Source organism: Argiope bruennichi, chromosome X2, assembly GCF_947563725.1.
Source record: "Argiope bruennichi chromosome X2, qqArgBrue1.1, whole genome shotgun sequence".
NCBI lineage: Eukaryota > Metazoa > Arthropoda > Arachnida > Araneae > Araneidae > Argiope > Argiope bruennichi.
This window is the reverse complement of record NC_079163.1, coordinates 112,426,021-112,445,145: the sequence shown is the minus strand read 5'-3', so window position 1 is coordinate 112,445,145 and position 19,125 is coordinate 112,426,021. Positions and strand designations below refer to the sequence as shown.

Genomic DNA, 19,125 nt, shown 5'->3' with positions numbered 1-19,125 from the left:
TCTCTCATGGAAAAAAATTAACAAAACCTTGATATGTTTACTGATTTATAATGTTGTCTTTGACTGGAATTGCATGATTAGAATATTTCATTCGAAAGTACAGCTTTGGAAAGTGCTTTGGATTTCGGCCCACAATGTAGAAAACAGCAGTTTGTAGCTGGCATAAGTGTGCTAAATCTTGCAAATTGCCTGAAACATGATTGCAATACTTTCATCAAATATTCATCTCATGATATGTTAACAAATTCCCTTTTGATATGCCGAGACCAAGATAAGTTCACGATGCCGAATATTGTAATGCTTACCTCTCTAAATGTACCCTCAGTCGTGAAGTACTTGTATGCAGCATAGCTTGGTATGCAAAGCATCGATGACAAACCAAGCAGCCATCCAATAGTTTGACCCCACCACGGGTATACATATCCAATATAATCCAGAGGTTTGTACTGTACCATACTGAACAAAAACACTCCCTAAAGAATAAAAAAAAATATTTTTAAAAATTAGCTGTTGAGATGTTGCGATAAGTTCAGAATTTAAACTGTATACAGTTATTAATTTTAATTTACATATCACAAATTCATATTAATTTGAAATCTTTTATTATTTCTTTTTTGAAAGATACATACATATTCTGAATTCCATTAATATGTATGTATCTTCCATTATCTATTATCTTATTATTATTATTATTATTATCAGAGCTATTATTATGTCTGAATGAGGTTTCTTGATACAGTGACAGGAAGAGGTTCATTAGGGTATGAAGGCCTGATAGCCAGTCTTAGAGGACTAAGAAAGTACTTAGAAGGTACAAGAATGTTCTTGAATTCACAAGACATGTATCTTGACATCAAATAATGTAATAGCGCAGTAGAAGCTCTAAGATTTTGCATGTTTGAATCAATTCATAATTTAAATTAATAATATAATTTAATAGAATTGTTGTTATTTTTTTGAAAGAGATTGCCAGAAAATATTAGATGAATGAATTTGATTTGAAATATTATTTAAGTAAGATTAAGGTTTCAAATGAAACTTATTTTCTATCGAAAATGATTGGATGAATAACTTAGTAGAAATTATCCCCAGAAGTGATTCATTTCGTTTCATTTACAGGCATATTTGGACTACTTTTCCATATAATATTAACATATTCTTCTATAAAAATGAAGTTGTTCTCTTTCCATATTCCTTCAGTTAATATAAGACGGGAAGTAAGATCCTCTGATCAGAAAACAAGCCAAAAATCACTTTTAAATATATCCCAACTCAAACGCCTTCATGCAGGTGTGCAGTGAAATTTCAGCTAAGGGAGACTTGTTATTATTAGTAATTCAAAATCACAAAATCTCTCAAGAATAATACCAGATATAGTTTTAAAATTCTTGATAAATAGAGTATATTATTAAAGAAATAAATATAAAAAAATTCACTTATTAGTTTAACAAGGTTATATATGACTTCAGAGTTTCAGACAGGAATACAAAATAGAAAATAAAATCATACTTTTGTTTAAATTTTTATATTTTAAGACAAGAGCAACTAAATTTCCATTCCTTTCCTTTGATGGATTAGATACCAAAAAAGGTCGGAGTCAATATTTTACATCAAAATGATTACAATAAACACAACTTTAAATGGAATTTCAACACCGAGTGTTACTTCAATGACAGTCCGAGTGAGATATTAATTTTTCATAGACAAATTTAAATTTACACTTCAGAAAATAATAAATATACTTCACACTTTTAAAATCGTGCTTGAATCACTAATTTCAAAAAACGTATAAAAGTATCTGCTTCGATATCTTTAAGCTCGGGAATAGAAACGATTTGAAATTGTTCTGTAATTCTTTGGGTCAAATACTCTTTCTGCTAAAAATTTTATTAAAAGATACTTTTTAGATGAGACTGTCTTTCAACAAGGAAAAAAATATATACTATTGTAAATTGGTCTGGATGCTGAGAAACCTTTGTATCTAATGAATCCGTCAGGATCGAATTTTGAAAATAGTTCAACGGGAGAACGATGATCATCCAAAAAGGAATTCCTATAGAAAATTTCTGGAATATGTATTAACTAATTTTAATAACCAATTTCGCTTTTTATAAGACTGTAGATTTCCAGCTAATTATTAAAAAGAAAATATATTAAAAAAAGTTACAACCTGATTTAAAATTCATTAATGAATTTATACTCTTAAACACATATTATTCACTTAGGTAAAAATGAAATATTTCAACAACTTCTTTTATGTGAAAAAACTTTATTTAGTTCAGCTACTTCATACAGAAAAAAAATTCATTTAATTCAATTATTTTCTCCAAAAGCTCTTTCTTACATATTTTAACATTTCTGAAATTTTCTATACATCTAGACTTGTGTGATAATTTCCGCTCATAATAAATTTTCTATATTGTGAAGGATTGATTTTCGATATTGTGAATTTTCTATATTTCTATTATTGTGAAAGAAGGGAAAGCTCTGCTTCTCAGTTCAATATTTGATGCCAAAGAATAATTTTTAAGAAATGAATAATTTTTTTTGTCGAAATTTAATTTCGGTACTCTGTAATGAATTACAGTAATATATCTATGTGTATAAAAGATATGATTTGCACAAAATAATAAAAAATGCAAATGAAAAATCTCCTCCAAATCTATGTTTGATCTTAATTTTTAAAAAATATTTCTTGCTCTTTGATTCTTTTATACTTTAAATTAGATATTTGATCAGAATTTCTTTAGCCATACAAATACGGTTTGGGCATTAGATAGTTATAATTTAACAGTTGTTAAAAGGTTAAGTAACTAATATTTAACCAAAAAATTGTTTTTTTAAAGAGAAGAATTGCTTCCAATAATGTGAGTTTATCTCTCTCTCTCTCTCTGTGTCTATATTATATATATATATATATATATATATATATATATATATTGTATTTTATATATGATATATAAGAGGGAACACAAAACATGTAGAAAACTATAAGAAGATAAGATTTATTTGTGATTTCTTTTCTTACCCCACAAACGCATGGTGTAAAAAATACCCAGCAAAGCTTCCACCAAAAACAAGGGTAGTATCCCAGCATATCCTTCAGATTCTCGTAATAGCGGTTGACGCCTGAAAAAAGTTAATTCACTTCTTACTTTTGACTTATATTCCTTATTTAGTATTATCAAAATTGGCACATAGAGCGGTGATATCAACATATTTGTTCCCATATTTAAAGCTTTTAGATTATAAATATATAACATGTAATTAAAAATAATTATTTTGAGAAATAACATATTCAAAAAATTTTTAATATTTTTCATGTAAATATCTGTAACTGTAAAGAAATATTCTTTATTTAAAAGAATGTATATTTTTATGTATTTTTTGATTTGGCATTTTATACATTTTATAATTTATACTATCTTCTATCCATTAAAAATCATATACATATAATAACCGTTAAATCCTATAAATTCCATACAATATAAAAATGGGTATTACTGTATTTACTCATACATACGAAAGATATTTTGAAGAACAATGGCAAATATAATTTGATTTATTCTTACCATAGGACCAAGATATGGACGTAACTTCAAAGAATATAAGAAACAATAGTGAGATCCCACTTGCAGCGTAGTAGTCAAATAACTGGAATACGTACATTCCACCCTATGAAAAACGTTGATAGCATAAATCTTTAGAATAAAAGAAATTGAACATAGCTCTACGTAGAATAACCAATTCTATATTTTGATTATGGGTTTAATCTACTGGTAATATATTTGTACACATAAAATAATTTATCGTAAATTAATTTCATTTTATTATGATGTAATTAATGAAAAACCATGTTTGAATGAATTTAAGAGCAATTTCCTTGATAATTTGGGAACAGTTGCATTTTTTTTTCGTGCCTTGTATTTTCTTGGATCTGAATTAGAATGATTATACACATTGGCCTTTTATTAAATTTGTATTTTGAATAATTATGAAATGATTCTTAATCTAAAACTTGAAAGGGATATAAGGGATGTTTAATTCTACACAAAATAACAATTTTTCTTTTAAATTATTCAGTAGCCCATGCTACCTGTGTTTTTTGGGGGAAAATAATTCCTCCTCATAAATTGGGAGAAAATGCCATATTTTATCAGTAGAGAAAATTCAAAGGGAAAAATAAACGTACGAATCCTGTTACAACAGACTGATGAAACATAACTTTTAATAAGTTAAACTAGACATAGATATATTTGAAATTCACTCTTAGAATACAGTATCACATCAAAATTCTCCACTTAAAAAATTATAACTGTTTGGCCATATTAAATATCAAGTAGGAGATGAATTTAAATGGGCTATGAGAGTTGGCCACGAAAGACTTCAAATTATCCACTTAATAAATTATAATTGTTTGACCATATTAAATATCAAGTATGAGACGAATTTAAATTGGCTATGAGAGTTGGTCACGAAAAACTTCAAATTCTCCACTTAATAAATTATAATTGTTTGACCGTATTAAATATCAAGTAGGAGATGAATTTAAATTGGCTATGAGAATTAGCCACGAAAGACTTCAAATTTCAGGTAGAAACACACGCTATCGTATCAAACAATTGCATCGAACATATATAATATTAAACATGTATTGATTCTTTAACAGCATTTTTTAAACAGTGTATATGGAAAGTACGATGTGTTTAGAATTGTTAAATAACTCTGATCTGACTTGGCAGATAGATTATAGTTTGAAAAAAAAAGATATTTTATTCTCAAATTTGTAAATATTTTTGACTAGCTAACATTTCTCAAAGAAAGCATTGACTAATTGCATAAATTTAACCTTATGAAGTGGATAACAGTAACAAACAACAACAGTAACTTTTTAAACAGCAAACGTACTGCATGCAGTTCCTATTGAGAATCAATTCAACAATGCAATGATTCTGCTGAAAATACTAGTTTTTAGTAGAATATACTAGTTTTTATAAATGGTACGTTGCTTGTTGTGAAATGAATTTAAAAATAAAACGCTACGAAACGTTCCACAAATAGAAATTCTTTCCTTTCATCCTTTAATCGACTCAGTGATGATGTGTGCTCGGTAAAATAGATGCGTTTTTAAACTCATTCATTTATGAATGAATAATATTTAATATGGATATTTATGAAAATCTTAGAGCGTTGAACGAACTTGAAGTGAACATTTATTTTGAAATCATAAGCTGAATTTAAGCAAATAGAGTAAGAAGTTTTGCGGGGAAAAAGATGGTAATTGCAGACCTAGGAGTAAATATATAAAGAATTATGCATAGTTTGGAAAAGGATATACTTTCAGTGAAATGTCCAACTCTCATTTACATTTCGAAAAATTTCGTTAAAAATATACTCTGATATTTCCGAATTTCTATTCTTTATTATAAATTGATATCCAATTTTCACTTATTACTGGTTAATTCAATTTAAAAAATAAGATTAATTAGATTTAAGTGCTCAAAAATTAAGTTTCAGAATTTTTTTTTCACATTTTTTTCTTCATAGAATATGATGATCATTATATCCGCGCGAAAAATAAATTGTTAAATTTATTTTAAAAATGCAATATTTTTGTTTCTTTCATTGATTCAGAATTTTTTATTATATTTATTTTTCAGATTTTGTTTTTCCCCATCTTAGGCTAGAGTCCCAGATTTTATAGAGTTTTGCTCACAAAAAAAGGGAAATTGATGAATTATATCTTAGATGCTCACACGATATGTATTTTTTTTCTGATGAAAAGCGAGGAAAAATAAGGAAATATGTAGTTTACTTTGAATGTGTCATTCTAACCATAGGATATCGTTTATTGTATTAAGTTTGAAGGTAGCATCATCCGCAATTTGTTAAATATGTAAAAAAAAAAAAGTAATTTGAAGTATTATGGAAATAAAATCTGTAAAAGCAATTTATATTTTGGAGCAAAAGAACATATATTCCTATTTGGGATGCCCTGGCAAGAAAATCATTGCACGCAACGTCTTTGAACGGATTTGAAGGGTACATATATCAGAAAAGGGAAAAATACAAAATTTTTGTATCTGGTGCATTGAGAATCTTCACCAGATAAAACATCCTGCTCTCTCCACATGTTATGAATCCTCTTTACTGCGATCTTTCTGATTGAATCACTTTTCTTTAAGAAAATCACATCTCAAGGATCAAAAACACATTCTGTAACTTCAGCACCTTATCGGGACATGTTGCAAGGGGCGATCATTCAAAAACTCCAGAAGCTGCGATGCATCGCTACAACAACTTTCGAAAAAGATGGTACGTCCTCTCACATTTTAAATAAGGTTCAACAATTGCTACAATATCATTTTACGGATGCTCGCATTATCAATTGTGAATTCCCTTCAAGATAGAATCCACGTTCCCCTAACTTAACTCCTAGTGATTTTTGACTACGGAGTTACCTCAAAGATCAAGTTTATAGAGGAAACATCGCAAATCTGGTAGATTTGAAGAACCAGATCCTTTCACACGTACGTAATATTGGTCCCAATCAGTCACACGCCGCTGTGAATAATACTGTAACTTGGTATCATATATTGGCCCTGGATCACAGTGGACACATTGAAAACCATCTGAGAAATCTTTGTGTGCTTTTATTAAGATTTTTGTAAGACTGACAGTTTTTATGTAAAAAATAATAATAAAGTTAATTACCCGCATCTCATATTCTATTTTTTATTAGTAATGTCATATTTTCCTAGCCGTAAACAGACTGCAGTGCCCCATTTTCACCTAGCGACCTTTGTCTAAACTAATATTTTTGCACCAATCAATTTCCTATGGTGATATGTAAATCTTCCAAACATGAAGATGTTACTTCCACTATTTATCTTGCTAGGGCATCCCAAAGAGAGATTCTTCAATTTGAACACCTTGTATTTAATAAGAAAGCAGATAATGTATTTCTGCATATATTTGTTTCTTTAATAATTCTCAAATGATTATCAATCGAGACGCAACAGAATATTTTTGGCAGCATCGGAAACCTGCAACGCATTTCATTCAAAAAAAAAGATCAACAATTTAGAAAACTTTTCTGGCTGAAAAACTGTTATTGAATAAAATCAGAAGCTTGACTCGGAAATCTAACTGAAAGCCCTGGTCTCGTGATGCCGCCAAATGTAATTGGTTACAAGGCTCAATAATCAGAAAGAAGTTGAATGATCATGATCTAATTTGGAATGTTTTTATCTTGGTAATAAAATAGCTGAGATGTAATTTTTGGCGAACTTTTCTAATTCATTTACCATCTTTGAAAACAGGTGCAAAAAACACTCTAGATCTTACTTGAGTCACAAAACAGAGCCCCATGATGTAGGAAACGACGCAAACAAGTGCAATGAAAATTTCTTTGTGTGGTCTGAGTAGACGAGGCCATTCATCCACAACAGCTGTGATGAAGCCTTCCATAGTACAAAACTAAAAAGATAATATAAACAATTTTAAAACACAAAGAAACACATCTACGTAAAGCAGGTGCTGTAGGAATAAAGAAACAAAGCAACCGTTAATGAGTTATTTCAGCTGTTTTGAGCTGTTTTTGCCGGCCTACTATCTATTTCAAAAGCGGTGAAAAATAATTCACTGCAAATCATATTTGTTGACACGATCATTATCGAAATGTGAATCATTAGCGACAAAACTATTTACATTTTCAAAATTTTTAAATGAACGATGGATAATATTCTTATTATCAAAATAAAAATTATTTAACGTTGAAGAAGGTAAAACTACCTATCACTAAAAAATTTAGAAACAAAATTCATTTGCTTTTTGTAACTTAGTTATTTAAAATTGTGTTGTTTGGATTTAATTTAAATATAATGCCTACAATTTTTACACCTTAGTACTTATATGATTATGTGAATTTAATTTTTGAATTTTCTTTGAAAAATAAGCAACATAGCATTTATTTTTAGGTATACAACTAAGAAAAATAAATTAATGTTTAGACAACTTTCACAAATTTAGATTATCTCAACATTTTAAAATTATTAGAGAAGAAATTTTTGAAATTTAGTCCTGAATGGAATATTTCTAATTTCAGGTTACATTTATTTTTGCATTTCAAAGAAAATAATTATGTATAAAAATTGTTTGCGGAATGGCTTCATTATTTCGTTAGTTTTCTAGTCAGCTTTCACATAATACGCTGTACTCTTTGGCATGATATTTAAAAATAAAATTAAATTAAATTAATTATCATATAATATAATGATGAAATAATCAAAAAGTCATTATAAATTACATTAAAATTTTAATTTTGTTTGTTTGTGTTAAAAGATAATATTTTTATTGATGTTCAAATATCAAAGAAAAACCATATTAAAATTTTTTTAAAGCAATTCAAAAAAATTTCCGAGTTCATATTAATTATGTCTTAAATCCTATTAATCATATAATACCGTCATACAACATGTCACACACGTGCATTTCCAGCAAAAAATATAAAATGGTGCCAGAAGAGGTGTAGCTGGAAAAAGTCATACAACATTCAGTAACATTTGAGTTTATAACACTATGGTCATAAGTAAAATGCATGAAAACTTATATGTTATACATTTTTATATGCAGAAGAAAATAATCAATTAGAAAATACTGACTGAAGAATTCAGTCTGAAATTTAAAACTTTCAGCTAGCAATAACCACTCTTCACCATTTCTTAACTTTCCATTTTAAATTCTGATACTCTAATTTGCATTTTAATTCCATTTCTATTGCTGTATTATACGAAACAGTGAGCGTCGTTGTCATTATTTTAAAAAGTTAATTATTTAGTATTATCTTTTCTGAATAAAAATACTTAAAATACCTACCTCTTTCCAAGGTACCGTTATGAAGTTCTTAAGTTCTTGAATATAAAAAAGAAACATACCTTTCAATTATCCCAATGAGAAAGTTCACTTTTCCGCTTGAAGGGTTGGAGAAAGTGCTTAATAATTTAAACTATATTTATTACTGATCGTTAAATACTTCATTAAAAATGTATCTAATTATTTTGATTATTATCTATACAATCAAAATAATAAATTTTTCAACAACGACGCCCTGTAACACAGCGATAAATAAATTATGCAAACAAAGTCATAATAAAATAACAAACTATATTTGAAAGATTTGCATTGCTTTGCCATTTGTAAGTGTTTTAGAAGCAATGAACATATTTTTTATACAAATTTGTTTAACGATAATCAAGATTTTTCGAAGAGCGGTAATCTATTGTTATCACTCTATTTTATTTTTCGGATATTCAGAAATGCACTTGTAAACTGTTCAGATGTCAATAAATGCAATCACTGAAATAATGAAACAAAGAAGACTTGGGAAAAATAATATCTTTTGTGGCACTGTTGACAATCAATTTTATTTACTATTGGAAGTCAAACAATCAAAATAAGCTAATATATTCTTACCATTAAAATCGGAAGCATTAAAGATAAAATAATATTTTTGTGCATTCTTTTAAGATTCTAGAGACAAATTTTATTTTGATGTGAGTTAAACTACTTAACTGGAGGTAGTTTTTTATATATATTTATATATATGATACGAAAATTTAACTTTTAATTTCCACTTAAACAGTTGTCCTTCTTTGTAAGAAAGACAACATTTATTAAATTACAGTAAATGATTAAAATTTGAAGTTTTTCTATAAATTAATTTCATGGTTTATTTACAATGATATGCATTTAGAATTTGAATTAGATTCCATATAATTCCTCAAAAATACATAGTCTACTTATTTTTTATTTCGTTATTATGATAATTTATTAATAAAATAAAAAATAAAAAATTCTTGAATTTTTGCTAATAAGAATACAAAATATAAAAATATTTAAATTTTTATTTGTTCGTTTGGAATCGAATTTATCCGTGTTAAAGAGCTGAGATTGAAATAACATTTTTATTTTACCTAAGCGTTTACGGTTATTTACGTAAATCCTATTTGGTCAGAATTCACTATTTTGTTTTAATTGCTTCTGGTTCATTGACATGGAGCAGTGATTTATACGAATAACTATTTTTCATTCACCTGACTGTCAAGACCTAACATTAATATCATGAGGAAGAAAAGCACAGCCCATAGAGGAGATATAGGAAGTTTCAGCACTGCCGATGGATAAGCTAAGAAGGCCAAACCAGGACCTAGTTGGATAAAAAAAACATCATATGTTATTTTATAGGATAAATTATTTCAAGTACTTAGAAATTAACAATCTCAGTTTCAGAGTAAAAGTAATTGAACATATATCTATTTAAGTTTCAGAATAGACAAATCTTCAATAAAACCACTGTGTAATAAAATGGATGATTAGGGAAATTTACCTGAAGCAGCAACTTCACTGACAGCCTTATTCTGCTCATGTGCCATGAATCCAACCACGGAGAAAATGACAAATCCGGCAAACATGGAGGTCCCACTATTGATGCAAGAGACAATCAAGGAATCCCTAAAAAAAGAAAGAAACATATGTATTAAAATTTCTCCTTAAGATATAAATCTGATAATTGAAGAAAAAATGTTCTCTTCTTGCTGAAGATTCTAAAAATTATACCATAAAAGAGCAATTACAAAACAATCATCATATTTATAGTTTTAAAGCTATTTAATATAGTATATATTTGAGATGCAAAAATATTAATTACACTCTTTTTTGCTCGGGGGGAGGGTTAGAAAAAGAATTTCGATTTTTATAAGTTCCGTTTTCCGCATAATCAATAGATGGAACCCAAAGCAATAGAATATAAGGAATGATTATTTCCCATGTTTCGTTTTTCAAAATGACGACTAACGAGCAGATGGTTGACTGTTTTAGAATTTGTGAAATCGTTTTCAATTGCTTCAGGTTATTGTAAAGAGGATTCCGAAGAAAAACTGGAACAAATAACCATCAGAATATTCTGTGTTAGATATTGATTTTTTAAAAAGTAAAAAGGCAAGGAAAACAAAATGTTTTAAAGGATGTAAAGCTTAGATATAAAGACTGTTCTGCGTTTAATTCACAGAAATCTATATTTTTGTTAATCTTGTGCTAGAGATTTTACATCCACATGTGTTTGTAAGGTATTGCAAAGACGATTATGCGTGAAACCACAAAATAACGACTGTTACTTTGAAAGAAATTTCAAGATAATGATGTGCCCCAATATTCTTTATCCAAATGTTCGGAAGATCTTACGACGCCGACTACGTGTGAAACCCCTCCTCATACAGTTGCTATAGTGATAGCGACATGTTCCAGTGTTTTATGGGGAAATTAATGTGCTGTACAGATGGCTGTCACTTAACAGAAAGAGACTGTATAAAAACTTTGTAAATGTTCAAAAAGAAAACTGAAATGCTTCCGCTTTTCATGATTTATTTTTTATTTTTATAGTTATAATATTTTTTGAAATTTAACGAATTTAAACCGTATGATTGTTTTTCAATTATCCTGCATAATTTAGAGTATTATAATAAATATATTGATGCATTTTGATGCCTTGATTGCCATTACTTATTCCAGGAAAACAACCAGAATGAAGCCCTTGAAATTCGAGTCGAAACTACTTCCGAAAAATCCCATTGTTCCTTTTATTTTCTTAATACCAACTTCCCTCCCAAAAACAGTCAGATATAGTTAATAAATGCCAGAAAATTTATTATTACATCATATTAAAAATAATTAAAGAAAAATGTATAAAAACGTATAAAATTAAGCAAAGGAAAAAGAAAAAAAATCGAGGAATTAGTTTTTTGTTTATTTTTTAGAAGTTGATTATTTTGTGTTCAATTGAATTCATTTATTTATTTTAGTACTCAAATTTGCCCGCCAGGTATCAGATTGGTTTAATACAAGTTATGCAAATCATGATATAACAAAAAAATTGTGAAAATTTTAGAACTTTATTTAATAAAATAACTCCGAAATATAATCTATATTTAAACATTGGGTAGATAAAAGAAGATGTAGATAGAAAAATTCTATAAATGCATGAAAACTAGTTTAATGAAGTTTCTCGCTTTATACGTCAGCTATTCTTGTCTGAAATACTAGAAAATTTTCTTTCTATAGAATTTGCATTATATAAATTTTCATACAAAATCAAACACTTGCCTGTAAACATTATTACTGTATTTGTTGTAGCTTCCAAGGGCAATAAGAGATCCTAGGCCAAGACCGTAAGAAAAGAAAATTTGAGTAGCAGCATCTATCCATACCTAAAAGTGATGAAAGAAAACAAACATAAAAATGAAAATATCTTAATATAATGGCCTTTCGTGAATTTATTGGAGAGAATATCGTCACTCTTATATCAAAATGTCGCATGTCAAAACCAGCGAGCAGCGAAACATAAGAAATTTTAATGTAACAACTGGAACCAGTAATGACATGCAGCATTTTGTGACAAAATACAACAATTATATATAAACCTTTTATTGGTTAGCTACATCTGCTCTCAAAGCAGCTTAAATCAATAAAATATTTTGGCAAATTTAGCATACGACATTTTGATAGGATATAAGAGACTTTATAAGCGATGCAATGAATTTTAATTGAGTATTTTTCATTTTTTATGGCATAAACAATTCCAGGATTTTTTTCTTTTTAATATATAAATACTTTCTATAATGTAAATTTTATATAAGAAATTATCTTTGAAACCCTTCATTTATCAGACATTTTCAATATATGATGGCACTAACTGATTTTCAAAACATGAAGTACGAGTTAATTTCTTTCGAAATAACTTGAAGAAAAAACAATTCTCAAAAGAAAGATATAAATACTGCATTTGCATAGAAAAAAATGAAATTGGAACCGTATTCTGTTTTGAATCAAGAGGCAAAATTAATTGGCTTTGTAGTTTATTATTTAAATTATCAGATAGTTCTTCTGGTGGTGAAGTAAAGTGTTACATAGGATGCGTTATTGAGAGGAGTAACGTCTTCTTCAATGTGCTGCCCTTCATTCCAAAAGACAGATGAAGAATCAAGTTCTTTGATATTAATAAGCAACATTTTTCTTATTCACCTTCAGAAATCTTGTCTTATACTAGTTTTTTAAATTGCAAATCATGTTATCAATAAATAAATTTCGATTTCTTAAGAAAAAAATTAAATTTTATTTCCATTCTTTATGCGCTAGCGGTACTTTCTTTCTTTTTTTTTTTTTCTATTCTTTTCTTTTCTTTTTTTGGTGCGAAATATTGCTTTTTTCAAAAATGCTCTTCCTGTATTTTTGAAGAATACAAATTATTCTGTAAAAAATGGATTTCTTCAGTCCGTAGTTTCGAGTTAGTATATTTAAAAAAAAAATTACAGTCTTTGAAAAGTCCAAAAATATGATTCAAAGATGAAAAGAATTTTAAAAAATTGGAACAGCTGTTAAAGATTAGAACCTGAGATTCGTTCATATGCTTAAGGATATTATTTATTAAGGTTTAGATAAGGTGACTTTTATTTATCGTTCTCCGAGGATTGGTTCGACTCTCGGGGTTTGTGAATATTATAGCATTCATATATATATAATCCTGTGTGCTCTTTACTTCAAACTTAACCAACTAATTAATAATTAAATTTGTAATATTGTAAAATATGAAGGTACTTTACTCATACTTTAATACACGAAAACTCTAAAAGATTGGAAAGTTTGAGTCGAACGTTTGGGTTTGAAATCAAAAGAGAATAAAATCGAACAATGCAATTCGATAAAATGCATGAGCTACAGTACTAAAACATGATTCTACTAGTCTGACAGGAATATTAACTCATCTATTAGATTCTTTCTTAACATTATGAGGAATTTTCTTAGGAAAAGATGAAATTCAAGCACATTTTTAGCAACAAATCAATTTATTAAACATAGTAATCAATTTATTAATTTGTTAATTTGGTTAGACTTTCTCTACATACCTGAGAATCACCAAGTTTATTCATATCTGGCCATATATAAAATTTAATTCCATCACTGGCTCCAGGAAGCGTCAATCCTCTGATCAGCAAGATGAACAGCAAAACATAGGGGAACAGCGCAGTAAAGTAGACAACCTAACGAACATACAATTAAATTTAATTGAAAAAAGTTTTTTAATGGAATTTTATAAAATAATTGCATAAATTTGTGCCCTCTTTGTTGATAACCTTCAAACGAACAAAATTTAGGAAAAGAAACTTTAAACGAAAAATATGAAACGTCATTAATTAATCAAGAATGTAATCTCCATTATTCTGTATGATAGATTTCTATCGATCTAAAAGTTCACGAATTCTATTTTTGGAGAACGATCTTGGCTTTACTTGAAGAAATGCCGTAAGGTGTTTTTATACATCTTTTCCTTTCCTCAGATTTTTATTTTTTGCCACTTAAACTATTCTGAGAACGAAACAGGTGATAACCAGACGGCGCTAGATTACGAGAGTGCGGGGGATTTCGAAGAATTTGTAATTTCTACTCTTGCAATTTTCTGAACAATTGTTGCGCAATATGCGTTTGGCATTGCCATTGAGGAAGATAAAACCATTTATATTTGCTAGGACCAGGCATTTTTCTTGAATGGTTGAAATAAATTGAGTGAGTTGTGGTAGTACGTATCTGACGAGATAGTTTCACCACATTGGAATAGCTCAAAATAAATAATCCCGATGGTGTCTCACCAAACACAATAATTTTAAAGTCTGTAGTCCAGTCTTTGCGACAGGTTCTACATTTTCATTTGTTTTTCTTTCATGTTCTTTTGCACTGAACGTTGTTATATATAATCCGCTTATAACCGCCTGTTCCACACGATATTTAATGTGACATATAAGGAGAGAAATGAACGATGCAGAGAGAGCGAGAAAAAGAAATGCTGTACTCAGGTATCGTGCTTGGAAACGCATCCAAGCTCGATATCTCCGCAATTTTCTCATTTGTTATTCTAGGGTTCTCTTCCACTAAAAAAACTCATAATATCGTCATCAAAGTCGGTCTCCCGATCTTGGTTCATCAGCTAATGTAAAATCATTATTCCAAAATTTACCAGATCATTTTTGTACATTTCTCAGAGTAGAAGTATTGTCTAAATAAGCAGCTGAGATACTGTTTTTCTTATGTGTATGTGTGTAGCTCTAACACGCACGCCCTTCAAAAATTCATAAAGCATTATATGTCGAAAAACGGAGTTTTCATTGGCCATTTTTAAAAATTTGTCATAATAAAAAATCAACATATTTTATCAATATACAATGATGTAGAGAACAGATGACATTTTTATCTTTCAAGTGCAAGGAGCACAGCCAAACAAACAATTGCTAGTTCCCTAAAAATACACTTGACGCCATCAATGAAAATCGGGTATGAACTTTTGCAACAACCTAGTATTAATGTTTCAAAAGCAGAACTTTTAAATTTTTCCTTTACTTTTAAATGCTGAGATCAATTGTTTCTGAAACAGATTATAGGAGCCCTTGTTACGAAATAGAAATTTAGTTCATTTTGGACTGACAAACATAATTTTTTTACTTCCTACAATCTGCTTCCTTGAATGCCTTTTTGTAATATCAGGAGCTTACTTTCCTTCTGACATGTGAAGAAGGGATTCAAAACTAGTGTAGATCAATTCTAATAGTTATATGAATTCTAATAGTTTCTTTTCAATATATTTCAGGAGGGATAAATAAAAAGATGGACCGAATATCTCGCCTCACCAATAAGGAAATTATGCAGGTTAAAATTATGAAATCTGCGGATTTCTCGAAACAGAATATTGAGAAAAAAAAAATTCTAGTCTGAAAGTTGTCTATTGTCTTTTGAAAAATGTGCATCAATAAAGTAAAAGAAATAGAGAGAAGATTAATTTAGATACAACAACTAAATAACACAATTTAAGTTTTCAGAATACTTCTAATTCTTACTTGACAATCACAACAAATGCTAAAATAAATAGCATTAAAATTTGATAATAATTAATAGTATAATAGTATTAAAATTAGTAACGTATTAAAGTTGAATTTGAACCGTTTGAAAAGTAATTACGAAATTTAAAATAATTAAATGATTGAAATCAAATGTAGGCAGCAGCTCAAGCCTCGCATACGACGCAATAGTTTTTCTTGGCAAAAGAGCATATGCATTGGTTTTCTGAGTAGAGGAACATAATTTTTGCCGCTACAAAAAGATAGACTACAAAAAAGGTGGTCTATCTACATTGAACTTCATTATTACCTTTATTTAAATTAAGAAAAACAAATTCTGTTTCGTCTCCATTCGTGTCTTGGCTTTGATTCAGATGGAGATAAATTATTCCCTATGGTGCCCTTGATGTTATTAATTCGTCATCCCAAATTTATTTATAAATGTTACAAAATATAAAACCAAAGTTTCAATCTCTGTTTTATCCAAATACTCTTATTTTTCAACAGAATAATGTGGCAACACATTCCACAAATATAATTAAACAGTGATTTGGACTCCAAGGTATTCAAATTTTAAAGTTTCCCTCCCAGACATAATATGTTAAGAAAACGTTTAGGGAATCTTTTATTATGTTCTTTTCCTTGATGGTAATCAAGTTATTTTGTTAGTAAATAGTTATTTCTAACAAGATTCTTAATAGTAATTATAATTCTTATGTAGGAAATCCCTTTATTTTATTTTTTTTATTATAGATTAAAGTCTATTTAATAAACTTGTCATTGTAATTAAGATAAATATTTATCATTTGTATTTAACAAAGTGAGCTTTTTTCAATGAGGCTGTTCAAGTAATTGGGATTATATATAGGTGAATCAGAAACGAATTTACTGTATTTCTGAAACTTATAAATCTTAATGACCTGTAAATTAATTAAATATTGTACTACTGAGAAATCATCAGCTAACAAACTTATACGGTTTTTTGAAGGAAAAAAAAATTGTTTAATTTGTCATATTCTAAATGGTAACTTAAAAAGTTATTTTCATTGCTACCACAACTGGCCTAGTCTTCAATTACCTTTCCAGTCCATTTGACTCCTTTCCAGATGCAAAAGTAGCAGAGAACCCATGCCAGAAACAGAGTTCCAGCTAATGGCCAACGCACTTCACCTGGCTCTCCAAGACCACTTGTGATCTGAAGTACATTGCGTCTAAAATGATAAATGATAATGGACCACTAAGCATATAGGATTATTTCGAGTCAAAATATAAATCACATCAACGTATGCCATTAAAGAAAATTAAATAAAAGCAAGTGCTTACAAGCGTTTGGGAAAGTGAAATTAGAATTTTGATTTCACCATTGACGAACATTCTTTGACAGTATTTTTAGTACAGCAGCTCCCAAACTTTATTTCCTCACATAGCCTTGATTAATCCCTTTATTTTGAGTACCTTCAACAATCATATTCCACATCCGTTTCCCGCAAAGAATAGCTCATTTTATGTACAATGTTAGGTTAAAATTAGTAAATTAATTTTATTCAATTTTTATAATAATATTAATTTCTCCACTGAATACAAAAACGCTGAAATGCTTTCGCTTGATCTTATAATAAAAGCCAGCCATTACTCTCAGTGATGATCAAATGGAAGACAAAAGTTCAGCCCTAGTCCGTAATGTACTTATTAGGGGTGAGAGTGGAACCTTTATTCTAGTCTGTGAAAGAATTTCCCAAATCTATCCTTTAATCTGAGGTTAACATCTTGATATCTCTCTGTCGTCTCCTTAGATATACATGTAGTTTAATAAATTCGTTGTCACTTTGATTCAGTTGATAAATCTAGACATTTGAATATATTTCGCATAATATTTACTTTGAATAATTATGGCTACCAATTTAATTAAAATTTACAAGCTTAAAAGTACAATAATCCTATGTATTAGAGCTCGTGTTCCTAATCTGTCATACGCGTACCCCTAGGGGTACGTGGACAACTAGTTAAGGAAATAAGAAAGTAATGTTGGTAATGATTGAAAACATACACAAAACAAAAGAGATTACAGAATTTTGTTTCTCCAGTTCATACGGAAAATAAATAAGCTTGAAATACTAATGGGTAGCAGTGAACAATAAGTACCAAGTCTAAAAGCAATAAAATACTTTATAGTTCCACGAACAGAGAGCTTATGGAACTAATGTGATCGACTCATGCTAATATTAATAAGAAACATCGCAGTACGCTGAACGAATATGCAGACATGAGATTATATTTGTCTTTAACTGAACCAATTTTTTTAAATGCAGATCCATGAAAAAAAGATAGTACTGAAACTGTCTACCATTTATATAGTTTATTAACACGATATGAAATTTTTAGTTTTTAGCATAGTCAATTTCAAATTATATGCTATTTTTCATTTGTTTAGAAATGAACGTAATACAATTATAAAAAAATGGAGTAGAGTGCTAAATCAAAAATAAATCCTATAGATATTATTAAGCTAATTTTTGTTTCAATTGTAAGTCATTTCATCTCTCTTTCTGTCTGTACTTAAAATTAGGGGAAATCTTTCTCTTTGTTCTGTGTCTGTGTGTGTCCGCTTACTTGCATTTTGCATTCCAGGGGCTAAACCGTTTGATCTAGAGTAATCCATATTTTTAGAAATAAGCTTTGGAGTGCGGGTTTATGCGCTTTGAAGTAATTTTTAAATATTTTAATTAGAATCGTAGTTAATTAAAAATTAAGAAAAACTTGGGCGTTTTTCCGAAACAGTTTCCGAAAATATTAATGCATAATTATACTTTTTACATTATTATTCACACAATTGTCTTTTTAATGATATTAATTTAATTACCCATCAGCTTTTCCCCCCTAGATTTTGACAATTTTTTGAACATTTTTTTATACATATTCAATCACATCTTGCATTGAGGCAACTAAATTGAAACCATTCGAAATGCTTCGTCAAATATATCACTTTGTGATTTTCTTGATCAAAAACTAAAGAAAAATTCTATTTATTACCTTCACAATTCACATGCGGAATAAAAAATGAAGTTCCATTTCCATAACAGACAACGGATAATCAGAAGATAAAGTATCCAGATAATTACGTTTTTAATGGTATATGATTCATGGGATCCGACTTCATAAGGAATGTTCATGCAAACAATCAACATAA

The 19,125-nt window shown here is 28.7% G+C and overlaps 1 protein-coding gene across 1 annotated transcript in view; it reads right to left on the bottom strand.

The window, feature by feature from the left end:
* LOC129960174 (sodium- and chloride-dependent GABA transporter 1-like) overlaps positions 1–19,125 on the bottom strand; it is a 111,585-nt gene that overhangs the window by 2,555 nt on the left and 89,905 nt on the right. The window contains exons 4-12 of the mRNA XM_056073380.1: positions 17,017–17,149; positions 13,959–14,093; positions 12,160–12,263; positions 10,388–10,512; positions 10,095–10,207; positions 7,348–7,479; positions 3,573–3,675; positions 3,029–3,129; positions 306–473 (exon numbers count right to left, since the gene is read on the bottom strand). Coding sequence (XP_055929355.1) covers positions 306–473; positions 3,029–3,129; positions 3,573–3,675; positions 7,348–7,479; positions 10,095–10,207; positions 10,388–10,512; positions 12,160–12,263; positions 13,959–14,093; positions 17,017–17,149 — 1,114 coding nt within the window. The remainder of the gene's footprint in view (positions 1–305; positions 474–3,028; positions 3,130–3,572; positions 3,676–7,347; positions 7,480–10,094; positions 10,208–10,387; positions 10,513–12,159; positions 12,264–13,958; positions 14,094–17,016; positions 17,150–19,125) is intronic.